This window comes from Myodes glareolus, chromosome 15, assembly GCF_982192425.1.
Source record: "Myodes glareolus chromosome 15, mMyoGla1.1, whole genome shotgun sequence".
Lineage (NCBI taxonomy): Eukaryota > Metazoa > Chordata > Mammalia > Rodentia > Cricetidae > Myodes > Myodes glareolus.
In genome coordinates, this window is record NC_142040.1 from 31076831 (window position 1) to 31091915 (window position 15085).

The window sequence follows — 15085 nt, forward strand, 5'->3', positions numbered from 1 at the left end:
GAAAACCAAATTCCACAAAGGTAGAAAGATTTGTGAAAGTTCTGGATTACCCAATTGGGTCAAGTATTCATTGTTTTAAAAGTGTGTAATAAAAATACTCTTGTTCATTATTAATAGATATACATAGCCTTTTAGAAAATCTTAGGAAAAAAGCTCAAAAGTACAAAATACAATATATGATTTACTCTGTGTGTGTATGTGCATGTGTGTGCGTGTGCATGTGCACCAGTACACATGTGTGCATATGTGCATAAAGGATCCCCCTGAGCTACAGCTACAGGTGTCTCTAAGCTGCCCAATGCAGGTGCTGGGAACCACACACCAGTCCTTTGATTGAAAGAGGAACATAACAAGAGTATATTATTATGTGAACCAGTAGGAAAACAGGACTGTATAGTGGGAAATTATATTGATGCTCAAAGGCTAAACTCACTAACCCCCTTAAAATGCTGTGAACCTTGGTATTCAGGTAAACTTGCTTTGGGCACTGGCCATTGGAGGTGAATGTTTGAATGTCTCCTTGAAGTTGTTATTTCTCTCAGTCTAAAGAGTCATGGCAATCAGTAAGTACACAACGGCAAAGGGTACTATCATAACCACTCACCGCAGCAAGTCAGGCATTCAGATATATAGTTAATAATATTGGCAAGACATATAGGTATAATTTCATTCTTTATAAGTCTTTATCATTGCAACCCAGTAGTAAGCTTTATGGGTTTGCTTTGTTTTGGAGACATACTAGAGGCCCTTTATAACAAAGGATGACTTTAAAATTGATCCTCCTTGGCTCCATCTCCTATATGGTGGGATTACAAGTATATATCACCTAGCCTGTCTTTCTACTATTATTAAGTTTTTGTTGTTGCTGTTGTTTTTGTTTCTTTTCTTTTTTGTGGGGGGCGAGGTTCAAGACAGGGTTTCTTTGTAGCTTTGGAGCCTGTCCTGGAACTTGCTCTGTAGACCAGGCTGGGCACGAACTCACAGAGGTCTGCCTGTCTCTGCCTCCCAAGGGCTAGGATAAAAGCATGTGCTGCCATCACCTGGCTTTTATTTTTCCCCATGTGTGATATTAATAGAGATCAAAATGGGTAGGAAAAAAGATGATTTTTGAAAGCCAATAGGATTCACAAAACTAGTAAAACAAGATTCACACTGCTTTATATTAAAGTTAATACATTAAAAAAGAAAAGATAAGGTCATATAGGGTAACTTAGGAAGCAAAGCATGTACTTTTTCACAATAAGTAAAACTCTGCAAATACAGTGAAATCTATCAAAAACCATCTTAAATTAGAATATGAAAAATTAGGCTGGAGAGATGGGTCAGTGGATAAGAGTACTGGCGGCTATTTCAGAGGACTTGAGTTTGATTTCCAGAACATGCTGGCTCAAACTGTCTGTAATTTCAGTTCCAGGGATCTAGCACTCTCTTTCAACCTCCTCAGGCACCAGGCATGCAAACGGTAGACAAGTCACACATGAAGGCAAAACACCCATACATATAAAATTAAAAATTTCAATAATTTTTTCAAAAAGGATATGCAAAAGTACTTTAGAAAAGGTTGTAAGGTCAAATACCACAGTATCATACTGATTACAGTTGAAATGCACAAAACCCACAACAGAAATTCTTATTCTTAACATTACCATTTGAAAGATGCCCTAATTTTGAACAACAGACTTGCAATCAAAAATTTTAGGTGAACCTGAAGAAAATCATATAGTTATCCTCCTGGATATTGGAAGTAGACAAGATTGCCAGGCAACCTTGGGTGCACGGGGGTGGAGGGGGCGGTGGGTGGAAGGAAGGGGAGATGGTTAGAGAGAAGGGAGTAAGGTGGGATTGGGGAAAGCTTGGGGGAATGGGATGGGGGGAGGGAGGAAGGATGGATATGGGAGCAGGGAAGTATATATCTCAACTAAGGGAGCCATTTTAGGGTTTGCAAGAGACTTGATTCTAGAGGGGTTCCCTGGTCCAAGGAGAGATCCCCAGATTGTTCCCTGGACAGCAGAGGAGAGGGAGCCTGAACTGGCCTTGGCCCATAACCATACTGATGAATATTTTGCATATCACCATAGAACCTTCATCTGGCGATGGATGGAGATAGAGAGAGAGAGACCCACATTGGAACACTGGACTTAACTTCCTAGGTCCAAATGAGAAGCAGAAGGAGGGAGAACATGGGCAAGGAAGTCAGGATCAGAGGGAACCTTCATCCGACGATGGATGGAGATTGAGACAGAGACCCACACTGGAGCACTGGACTGAGCCCCCAAGGTCCAAATGAGGAGCAGAAGAAGGGAGAACATGAACAAGGAAGTCAGGACCGCGAGGGGTGCGTTCACCCACTGATACAAGGGGACTGATCTAATGTGAGCTCACCAAGGCCAGCTGGACTGGGACTGAATGAGCATGCGATCAAACCGGATTCTCTGAATGTGGCTGACATGGGGGCTGACTGAGAAGCCATTGATAATGGCACTGGGACTTGTTTCCTCTGCATGTACTGGCTTTTTGGGATCCTAGTCTGTTTGGATGCTCAGCTTCCTAGACCTAGAGGGAGGGGGTGAGGAACTTGAATTTCCCACAGGGCAGGAAACTCTGACTGCTCTTAGGACTGGAGAGGGAGGAGCAGAGGGAGTGCGGGGTGTGGGAGGGTATTGGGAGGGGAGGAGGGGCAGAAACGGAAATTTTATAAACTAATAATAATGATAATAAAAAGAAAAAAATTTAAATGTGAGTTCAGTTAATGATATTTCTTTAAACCCATTTGGCTTACTTTCTGAGAACTTACTTAGATACAAATCTGCATGCTTACTCCACTCCTTATAAATCCAGTACCACAGTTCACTCAGAACACAAAGAACAAATTCAACTAACGGACCTCAATGCAAACTTAAAAACAATTTCCTATTTTGTCTAACCATTTCCAGATTTCCCTTGGGTTAACTTTTCTCATGGACTGGAAAGTTCAGGTTAAGAATTTTCTTTAAAAGCATGTGCAGTTTCTCCTAATGTTAATTCTGCATCGTGCCCCTGAACAAATGCAAGACTAAAGACTGGTGAGACTGGTGAGGACTTACCACTTCTGTGAATTCATTACTTCCCAGATCCAGTCTTTCCAGCTGGGTCAGTCTATTCATGGTTCTATTGACAATGGAGTAACAAAGAATTAATGACACAAAAACATAAATTACATAGACACTCAAACCTTATAGTTTAAAATATACTTATATGATGTGTAGACCTTTCAGCATACTATTTCCAAAGAAAAACATTTTTTAATATTTACATAAGCTGTCAATTTATCGCTTTAATTTCAACTTTTCATAGAATAAGATATCATATAATTAGACTATTTGGCAGATGCATAATCATTACCACCACAATTTCAAGAAGTCTTTTTTCTGGGCTGCTTATACATTTGTAAAACTTAAAGACAACTATAACTCTAAAAAGTAATTTTCAAATGTTAAATTACTCCGCATATGCTCAAGCCAAATCAATACAATTCAAAGTAAGGGTTTGTTAAGAATCCAAGTAGAATTAGATATTAAGTTTATTAAGGCAATATGGGATGGAGAGATGGCACAGTTGTTACAAGCACTTATTCATCACGCAGGACACTTGGGGTCAATTCCCAGAACCCACAGCCATCCACAATTGCATTTCTAGGGGATTCAATCAATGCTCTCTTCCGAGCACCACAGACTCATGTGGGTGCAGGCAAAACACTCACATAAAGTGAGTAAATCTAGTAAGAAAAAATTTTTAAGTTAAAGCAGTAATATATCATGTTCAACTCCCCCCCCACACACATAAATGTCAGTACTTCTCTATAAGAAAAAAAATTAAAAAGGAAAGGGGAGTTGGTTCAGAGAACCCACAGTCAGTTCCTAGCACCCACATGGTAGCTCACAACCATACCTAACTCCAGTTCCAGGAGATCTGGCCTGCCACTCTCCTGATCTCTGGAGGCACCAGGCACATACAGGCAAAACACTCATACACATAAAATGAATAAATCTAAAAACAAAATAAACTAAAAAAATAACAGATTCTGAAACAAAAAAATATGCTGCAATTTTATTTCTTCTTCTACAAGAATATCTTTTAAACAAAATTAACTGTGAATTCATTCAAATGTGTATTTATGCCCTTGAATTGCTTAGAGATATCTTTTTATATACACTGAGGCACTATCAACTATACAGAAAAGTCTGTGTTACTCATAACATTAAGACTTCATAACATTAAGGCAAAATAATGCAATGTGTATCAAATTATCATTAGTATAATATATTCAAACATTATCTTGGAAATGAAAGCTTAAAAAACAAAGAAACTTAAAAATACAGTGAAAGATTACGGAATTTTATCTTCTTTGAATGTTCAAATGTGTAAAAATAAAAAGTAAAATTCAGTTAAAATGTTTTTCAGCTTTTCAGTAAAAGAATATACATCATACTGTGATGGAACAATTTTATGGACCTAAATTGAATATAGCTACTTTTTCCAATCCATACATTTTAAACATAACATTCCTTAATTCTTAACATTCTTTAATTTAATAAAAACACCTCCTCTTTAATTCATTTCACAACACCTATCTTTATCCAAGTCACTTTATGTAAGATTTACCGAGGTCCTATCTGCTGGACTACAGTTCTATTTCCCTCATTCATGTTGACCTTTGTCTACAAAGCCTACAAGTTCTAGTTTCCTTCATAAACCACACAAAGAAATTCCAGGGTCTTTATCAAATGTATACAATCACATGCTCTGTTATCAAGTTGCTATCTTCAAACTGCTGTGCAGGTGGGGATCTGAGAAAAGAGGGGTGCTGGGAGGAGACACCTGAAGAACACAGACCAAGTCCTGTTCCGACACTGTCAAACTGACAAGGTGACGGAAATTTACTTGTAGCATCAGGATACATAATAAACAGGAGGGCTGCTTGAAGATAGTAAACCTACCACTTTCATTTCGTAGTACAAAGACAAACAGCAGAGCATTGGAAAAGCTCCACTACAGACACTGGAGGGACAGAAGGAGGAAACCCATTACAAGTAATCTCCACTTACTTCTGTTGTTATTAGCAACTTTGGATCTACTTGTATACTTCAGAACTTCAGGGAAAAATGCAAACTAGAATAAGAACATGTCCGCTAATTCAAGGAAAAATTAGACTGCCCTTCAAAACTTGTCAGTGCCCTTCAGACTCCTTTATGCAATATTAACTTTCATTTATATATATTTAACTGTATATGTAAAACAAGTTGTCATCACAAAAAGTTAAGTCTGAAGGAAGACTCGGTGGGTGAGGACACTTGCTGCCAAGTCTGACAACCTGAGTTCTACTCCCAGCGCCCAGCTCCCTCTCACTCTGCACACAGTTTTTTCCTTTCTTTTTCAGGGTTTCTCTGTGCAGCCCTGACTGTCCTGACACTCACTCTGTAGACCAGGCTGACCTTAAACTCACAGAGATCGCCTGCCTCTACTACTGGGCACTGAGATTAAAGACATGTGCCACCACATCCAACACTTATTTTTTAAATTTAAAGTCTGGTTACATAGTCTAAGCGTACATGTATATCTTAATAGTAAAACTATATCTTATAAAGTTACAAACATTTTAATCATATAGCTTCAAAATAAAAAAAGAAAAACATTTACAAATTCATTTATACAACTTAATTGAATCTCTAAAGAGTTAAAATTCAAATGGTCCATCAGGTATCAGATGGTTCACAGGCTACAGATTGCATCTCCTATGTCCCCTTATAGGTCTATATGTTGTAGGCTTGGTCCCTAGCATGTAGTATACTCAGAAGTATGCTTTAGAAAGGGGCTTCGTGGAAGTCACACTGGTGGAGGGCAAAGAAGAGGTCATAAGGACCCTTCTGTTCCACTCCTGTTTTTCTCTGTAATTCTAAAATGTCACAAGGTGAACCTTGCACTCCTCACCAAAGTGTTGCTTCTCCACAAAAGCCAAAAAGCCAGAGATCAACAAACATTATGACTAAAATAAACCCTTCCTAAAAAGTTTGTATCACAGGAACACTTGCCACGAAGCCTGACGACTTGAGATTGACTCGCACAGCCCACAGGGCAGAAGAAAAGAACAGCCTCTGGTAAGCTGTCCTCTGACTTCCACAATCAATGGCATAAAGGAACACAAGAACGTGCGCATGCGTGCACATACAGATGAGAGAGAAACAAAGAATGAATGAATAATAAGTGGAAACTGCACAACTGCTTTCTGTCCAAGTGTTTGGCGGGAAGTGTCTGTATTAGTTACTTTTCTCATTACTGTGATAAAATATTTGAATAAAGCAAAACAGTTTTTATCAGGCATTTTGTCACAGTGACAGCTAGTTTTTGTCATTAGCTATTACAATTTTTATCTAGCTTTTTCACGTTTCTTCTTATCCAGTAGAACTTTGAACTAGGCCAGGACCAAATCAGAAATATATCTCACAAAATCGTAATATAAATTATTCTCTAATTTACATTTATTTGCACTACCACAAACTTCATTCACATAATAAAAACAACCACTAGGCTTAGCACAGTCACTTTAAGATTTATTAAGATTTATTTATTTATTTATTATACATACAGTGTTCTTTCTACATGTATGCCTACAGGTCAGAAGAGGGTACCAGATCTCATTACAGATGGTTGTGAGTCAACATGTGGGTGCTGGGAATTGAACTCAGGACCTCTATAAGAGTAGCCAGTGTTCTTCACTGTTGAGCCATCTCTCCAGTCCTAGCACAGTCACTTGGAATAAAAAATATGGTCTCTGTCTTCAAAGACATATAATCATGTGTGGGTAGGAGTATGTATGCATGATGTGTACATGTTAACCAGAGAAGGGTATAATAGAAATAAAGATACATTAAAATTTTTAAAAAAGGAAAAGAAAAAGCAACCAGAGAAAATTTAATAACTGTGGATGTGTTCCACTGAAATTTTATTTCTAAATATGGACTGTATATTTATATTTAACCATAGACTAACTACTAAACTATATAGCGATGCATTCAAGGTTCTATATTCAGTAAATGGCCAATGACTACAGTCTATTTTGAATTGGAAGTTCTGTCTTTTAAATACTCTTATATTACTATTTGCTCTTATGAAGCCCTTTCTTCTTGGTGTCAGCTTATATTAGAGAACCAAAGGCTCATTTCTAGATTTACAACAGACTATAAAACCATACAATAAAGTTCTGTAGTTACAAAACGTCACAAAGATCTCACGAACCACTCTGAATGATGTGCAAGTATGAACTCTCAGATAGAATCTCTCTGTCTGAGATTCAGATTTTCTTACTCGATATTTTCACTGCTATGTCACATATAAAAAGATTGTGGCTCAAAGAAAGATGAAATCAGTGTTATCATACTACCATATTGAAAACCAACAAATTCATATATTTTTACGTTTAATACCAAGAATTGTATCAAAACATGCCTTTCAAAATAATGTATGTTCATATTTTAAGTAAAATTTGTTTTATGGCCTAAAGATTAAAAACTCTAATTGGATTTTTTTTTATAATAAACAGCTTCAAATTCTTTTTTTTTTATTTTTTATGGTTTATTTAACTTTATTTTATGTGCATTGGTGTGAAGGTGTCAGACCCCCTGCAACTGGATCTTCAGACAGTTGTGAGCTGCCATGTGGGTGCTGGGAATTGAACCCGGGTCCTCTGGAAGAGCAGTCAGTACTCTTAACCACTGAGCCATCTCTCCAGCCCCTCTAATTGGATTTTTAAAGAGAAGCATACTGACTTACTTAGGCAACATTTTCAACTGGTTTTCTCTAAGTTCTAGTATCTGGAGCTTAGTTAATCTGTAAAACAAAGAATAAAGCAAGACAAAAGAATCAAATATAAGGAACTGCATTAACATTTGTCAAATTCTAAAGTAAAGCAGCATCAACTACATAGTTACTACATGTAATATTAAATATGAAAGAAGAAAAATAATTTTAATAGAGCTAGGCATGGAGGTGCAGCCTTTAATTCCAGCATTCTAGAGGCAGAAGCTGGATCTCTATGAGTTCAAGGACAGCATGATCTACATAGAAGAAAGCTCTAGGGCAGTTGGGGTTATACAGTAAGATCTTGATTAAAACAAAACAGACTGCTCCTCAAAATCAAGAAAGAAAAAAAATAAGCACAATTTAAAAAAAACATTTTTGTTTTTGATTACTGCATGTGCATTCTGTGTTTTTGTGTTCACATGCCACAGTACACATTCAAAAGTCAAAGAAAAACTCTATGCAGTCAGTTCCTTCTTTCCACTTGGCTCCAGAGGTCTGGCTCAGGATACAGGGCTTGCACAGCAAGTGCCTTTACCTGCTGAGCTTTCTCACTGGCACTAGGTAAGCCACTTTAATTCCTTTTCAAAGGAACAAAGTGGTTATCCCTAATTTTTCAATCCTGGAATAAATTCTATGTCTTTTACTGAAAATACCTACAAAACTGCTTGCCACCTCAGGATTATAGGACAATAATACACATCTATATGAATAAGGGAACATTAAGGACCATGAAGGAAAAACATTCGACAGTTGAGGGTGGATACAGAAAGATGAAAGAGACCTCAGAAATAGATTCCCCTTTCTTAGAAACTTTGGTTTCTAAAAGGAAAACTGCTAAACTGTTAAGTCACTTTAGAGTTTCATAAATGCTAACACAGTATTCAGTATCTCAAATATAGAGACATTGCTCCCATTAAAAACATCTGTTTTTTCCAGTTTTAAGAACATTAAGTCTGCTTAAATTTGTATTTACTATTTATTTGGGATAGTAAACAAAAGTAGAAATGATTCAAAGGAACTACAAGAACTGCAAAACTTGGAAATAATTACAAAAGAAAGGTTTATGAAATGAGTGTTAGCAAAGTACTTTGCAGTCATGTGAATTTTACAGAAGCTAACAATATAAATAAATGTCTTTAGAATGTAATTTACCTGCCAAAATTAGCTGGTAAGAATTCGAGGAAAGCATCATTCAGATATAATTGGGTCAGGTTTAGCAGTTGAGAAAACCCATCAGGAAGTCTATGTAAAATGTAAAAGAATTAAATTAAGTGTATTTGAAAACGTCAGTCTCTTGCCAAAAACTTCACTCAGTATAATAAAGATAACTTCTCAACAAATAATAGTTACCTCTTAACTTTTATTAGTGATCTTTACATTAAGCTTTCTTTTTCTAACAACTTACCTGTTGTAAAACTAGTAACTGCATGTTTTTGTACAAAGGAAGATAAAATTTGTCTTAGTATCATAAAATGTGCACAAAATAGTACATTTAGAATGAGCCAAAAATACAGAATGAAGAACATAACTATAAATCATCAGGTACCTTTCAAATATATCTCATCCAGCATAAACTAAAAGGACTACATAAAGAATTTCTAAATACTAATAATGTAGCAAGATGAATGATTCTGTTTTGAGAATTGGTCCTGTAGGATGTAAAGCTATAAACCCTGATGCTACAGTTAGAAGCCAGTAGCATCAGTGTACACACACACACACACACACACAATCACATGCCCACTGTGAAAACCAAAATCTCCAAGGATGCCATATTTCCTAATATTAAAGAACCACTAGGTTTATATTATTTTCAGTTTCAAGTTTTGATCTATAAATGATTAAGGCTGTAGAGCTTTATAATGAGCATAGGAGAAACTGAAGTGGTGAATGACAGATTAAGGCCAGATAAGAATACATGTTCTTTATACTTCTATTACATATGTTCATAAATAAGTTACTGATGTACAACTTGATGTTATAAATAATATTTTCAAATGAGTATCTATTTCATCTTTAAATATTTTTATTGGATTGTGACAAGCATAAAATCCATGGTGCAAGACATATCAGACTCTGACCTGTTTATTTTTCCTTTACTCACAACATTCCACCATCTTCAATACCAAGTAACGCAGCTCTATTTTTGGTAAAACTTACCATGGAATGAGTATTCTGGTTATACTTTCAACATGGTTATACTAAGCTGTGCTTCATTCTATTTACCTTTAGCATCACTAACATTACAATTTTGCAAAAATTAACAGCTCTGGTACAAAGAAAACTGTTTACAGACTTTACTATCCTAAAAGAACACATAACCTCAGGTACATATTGTAACCAATCACCTGTATTTTTCTTCAGTTTTCTTTTAGTTTGTTTTGAAAGTGCCCCATCTGATTGCATGATATAGGCATATATTAGTCCACTTTTTACTTTGATTATAAGACCTAGAACACTCATATTCTTTCTTTTGGATCTCAAATTTATACCTGTAGTATACTGGTTAGAAAGATTATTAGAAGGTGTCTAAAACTGAATCTCCACGGGGCTGGAGAGACCACTTAAGAGTTTGAGAACACTGGCTGTTCTTCCAGAGAATACAGCTTTGATTCCCAGAACACAAAGGTGACTCAAAACTATGTTACTTCAGTTCCAAGGGATTGAAGGCCCTCTTCTGGTCTCCTCAGATACCAGGGACATACATGGTACATAGACCATGCAGGCAAAACACTTTGTACACACTCATATTCTCTCTCTCTCTCTCTCTCTCTCACACACACACACACACACACACACACACACACACACACACACGGGGTGGGGAGCACATATGGTAGACAGACATACAATCAGGTAAATACACACACACACACACACACACACACACACACACACCAAACAAATAAACAAAACCCTGACTCTCTGTATAACTAAGATTGATCCAATTTTTTTTCAAGTGTCTAAAGAAACAATCTACATTCTACTACTGCTCTGCAATTGTTTAAAGTCAAGAAAGTAGTTTATAATTTAACTGAAAGACTTACTTAGAAATAGGGTTTACACTGGCCTCCACAACTGTCAAAACTTTACAATTTTTAATATTTTCAGGAAATTCTTGGATTCCTAGAAAACAAACAACCAAATTAATAGGATATATTATAGATACGTCAGGCTTGGGGAAGAGAGGTATTACAAAGGCCAAAATAATAATAATAAAGACATTGTGGCAATTCAGAAACTAATTACCAACTAATCAAGAACTCAGGAAACTGACACATCAATGCAAATCTGGCCACTCTCACCACAATTTGTCTATCTCCCTTTCAATTTTCTTTCATTTGCCTCTCTATGGCTGCTAAATACTTTGATTAGTTTTTCTGCCTTTTCTTAGCACTTCTGGAAATCAGTACCTTTCCTATGAACTAGTTAATGATAAAAGATGCAAAAGGCAAAACATTTAACATTCTATTTTTTCCCTCAGGGAAAAAGAAAACAGCTTTTAAAATGGAGGGTTCCAGATTGGGCTGGTCCCTATGTGTATAAAAGGAACAGAGATGCAAACAAACCTTCAGGAGGAAAGGATGGAAAATATACCCTAAAATGTGCCCTAAGGCAGTAGTACTGTCCACTTCTAATATAAACGGTTTCCCATACCTTCCCATGTTTTCACTTCCCTTTTCTTCGAACCTTCTTACTTCACATAATCCAGTGACATACTTACAATGTAACTATTTAAGGGCCACAGTGATTTCTGCACACTATCATGCTTCAAAAGACCTACTGGGCATTTTATTTTCTACATGTTCTTCAGACCAGTGAAGTAAAAGATTTTTTTTAAATTTCCAATCTGTAATATACCTGTATATTTGCAATATACCTTTAAATTACTGTGATGTCAAATTTTAACTTCATTAATTTATCATACCAAAAATATAGGAACAATTAATTGGTGATTGGCAGCAGACCACAGATCAATTTTAATTACTTGAATTATTCTTTTCTAAATGAACACTAATTAGGAACTTTTGAAAAGCATCTTCTGAATGAATTTTATATAGCCTCTTTCATTATCATAATGATTATCCAATAGAGTTGTCACTTTAGGGTTATTTAAGATCATATCAATTTCATCACAGGATCCTACGTAAAAAACAAAAAATAAACAACAAATTTGCTGTGACACTAAGTGTGGAGTTCTACATGATAAAACGAATGATGCAAAATCCACAACTAGCATACTATTTTGGTCAAAACTCACCAATGAATTGGGTGTGGTAGGATGCGTGCTTAACATATGCAAGGTCATCCTGGGTTTAATCTCCAGCATCATCAAAAAAAAAATCACCAATAGATGCCAGAATTAGTAGGTAAAAGTACAGTATACTGAAAACGATTCCCCTACAAGATACTTTATAGAATAACGAAGAGTAACTGAATATGATGAGCACCTTCTAAATGACATGTTTTAGACTTATTAGCAGTTACCAGTTAGCCTCGTCATATGGCAATTGAGAAAAGAATGCAAAAGCATACAACTTGAATTTAATGATGGGAAGCATCAAAGAAAAAAAAACCTCACATTAAGAGAACTTTAAAGAAATGCCAGTATAATAAAAATTTATCAGGAAGAAAAGCAAGTCCAAGGAACTAGGAAGAGGAACCTGTCTAAGAGACCTGACCAATTGCAGCACATGAAAGTACAAATTCCAATATGGACGCTGAGAATATATATATTGCTGATAAGAGCACATAGTCAACTATAGAAAACGTGGTGGTTCCTCAAAATGTTACACACAGTATTATAAATGACCCAGAAGTTCCACTAGGTATATATGTAAAAGCATGTAAAATATATGTTCAAATTAAATGTTATACATGAATACTCATACTATGTAGAAGAGCCCAGATGTCCATCAATAATAAATGAATGTGTAAGCATAATGAACATAATATAGTATGTTCACACAATAGAATATCAATATATGGTACAACAAGGATGAGTACTGAAAATATGCTAAGAGAAGGAAGCTGGACACAAAAGGTCATATAGTTTTGTTTATTTGAAAAACCAACAATAAACAAATCTTTGCAGAATCAAAGAGGATAAGAGGTTATCTGGTGTTATGCAGCTACTTCCTCCAAACTGAAACTTAAAATTGAGGTTCACAGACTTAGAAGGCTCATCAAACTTTAGAAGAGTCACAACCTTTCCCCAAGATTATATGTAAATAGTAAACAATCTAGGAAAGAAGAGACTCCAGTGGAGCTTCCCTACAAGCTCAATAGAAGTCAGGTGACAAATCATGAGCTGTCACCAGCTTTTGGTGATACAGCTGCCCTTCTGGGTAAGCAATTCCAGTAAACGCACTGGCTAAGAACACTAGACCTTGGAATAATTTCTTTGGTCTGTCTTTGGTACACTATCTGAGGTGAGGAAAAAAAATGTTTACCCACATCTCCATAGAAAAAAGTCACACAACATGTTAGGCAAGGGACAGGAATTCTTTACAGACTGATGAAAATATTCTATATAGTACTGGTAATGGTGAAATAAAACTTAAAATGTGCTAAATTCTACCAAATTGTATAATGTAAGAGATGTCTTAGCCTTCAAAACTTTATCTGTAATTTCTATCCTTGTCTTAATGTTATATTAACACTTTTTTTAAAAAAAAACTAGGCTTTGTTCAAGTACCTCAAACTCAAAAATATTTTTACTTTATTATTCAGCAAACATGGTCCAAATACAAAGTGGAAGACATGAACTACAAATACTAGGACTTTATCAAAATTTATATTTGGTAAGTGGGCTGGGGAGATGGCTCAATCAGTAAAGTGCTTGCGGTTCAAGAATGAGGTTATGGGGGCTGGAGAGATGGCTCAGTGGTTAAGAGCATTGCCTGCTCTTCCAAAGGTCCGGAGTTCAATTCCCGGCAACCACATGGTGGCTCACAACCATATCTAATGAGGTCTGGTGCCCTCTTCTGGCCTGCAGACATACACACAGACAGAATATTGTATACATAATAAATAAATTTAAAAAAAAAAAGAATGAGGTTATGTGAATCTGGATCTTCAGCACTTGTGTAGAAAAGTCGGGCATGAAACCTCATGTCTGTAATCCCAGCTCTGGGAAGGTGGGGGAAGGAAGGAGCCAAGGGTTTGATATATAGTTATTCTAGCCAAATCAGTCATTTCCAGGTTCAATTAAAGGCCTTGTCTCAAAGAAGTAAGGTGGTGAGCAGCTAAGAAAGATACCTGACTTCAACCTACGAATTTCATGAGCACACATGTACAAAGACAGACAAGACAAGAGAGGTAAGCAAGCAGGCTGGCACACACACACTCACTGGCACACACACACTCACTTGCACATGCACACAGTCAGGCATGCGCACACATCAATGTAGTAAAGAAAATGATTTTATCATACTGGTTACTTCCTATCCTTTTTCCTACTCTTCTAGATCTTTTAAGGTTGTAAGGTACAATTAGGCCTCATTCTTTGGGCTTTTCCTTTAAGGTTATGACCTTAGTGAATACACCTAATCTTTGTCCTGACATATCACCCATATGGTGACAACTTTCAAATGTATTCCTCTAGAACTGTTAAGTTTTTATAACTTAACTCAGAACTCTTACAAATAACTGGATAAGATGTTGGTATCTCAAACAAGAAAGCAAGCAAGCAATTAAGCAAAAACTCCAAGTTCCTGAAATAACCTAGAAAATGGGGGGAAAATCTTTGTCAGCTATATTTCAGACAAGTGTTTAATATCTAGAATATATAAAGAATTGCAAAAATTAAACACATACACACATATATACAAACCTGCAATCAGAAAGGTAAGTAGTCAATGAGCTGAACACTTCTCATAGAAAACATATATGGTCATCAAAGAAACATACATTACAACTACTTTGAGATCTACCTCATTCCAGTCAGAATGACTACAATCAAGAAAGATAAATGTGGGGGAGGGTATGAGGAAAAAGTAATAATAAATTTATTCACTGATACAGTCACTACAGAAATCAGTGTGGAAGCTTCCCCAAACACTGAAAACAGAACTACCATACAACCAGCTATACACTCCATGGAATATACCTAAAGGGCTATATCATACTCAGAGATACTTGTAAATCCATATTTATCACTGATAACTTAAGAATAGTAAAGAAACAGAATCAGCCCAGATGTCCACCAGCAAATGGATGAATGGATAATGACAACACAGGATATAAA

At 36.2% G+C, this 15085-nt stretch overlaps 1 protein-coding gene across 1 annotated transcript in view; it reads right to left on the reverse strand.

Moving 5' to 3' along the window:
• Positions 1–15085, reverse strand: part of Erbin (erbb2 interacting protein) — a 112863-nt gene that overhangs the window by 45330 nt on the left and 52448 nt on the right. Inside the window, 4 exon segments of the mRNA XM_048442928.3 lie at positions 3084–3147; positions 7807–7863; positions 8989–9078; positions 10884–10962. Coding sequence (XP_048298885.3) covers positions 3084–3147; positions 7807–7863; positions 8989–9078; positions 10884–10962 — 290 coding nt within the window.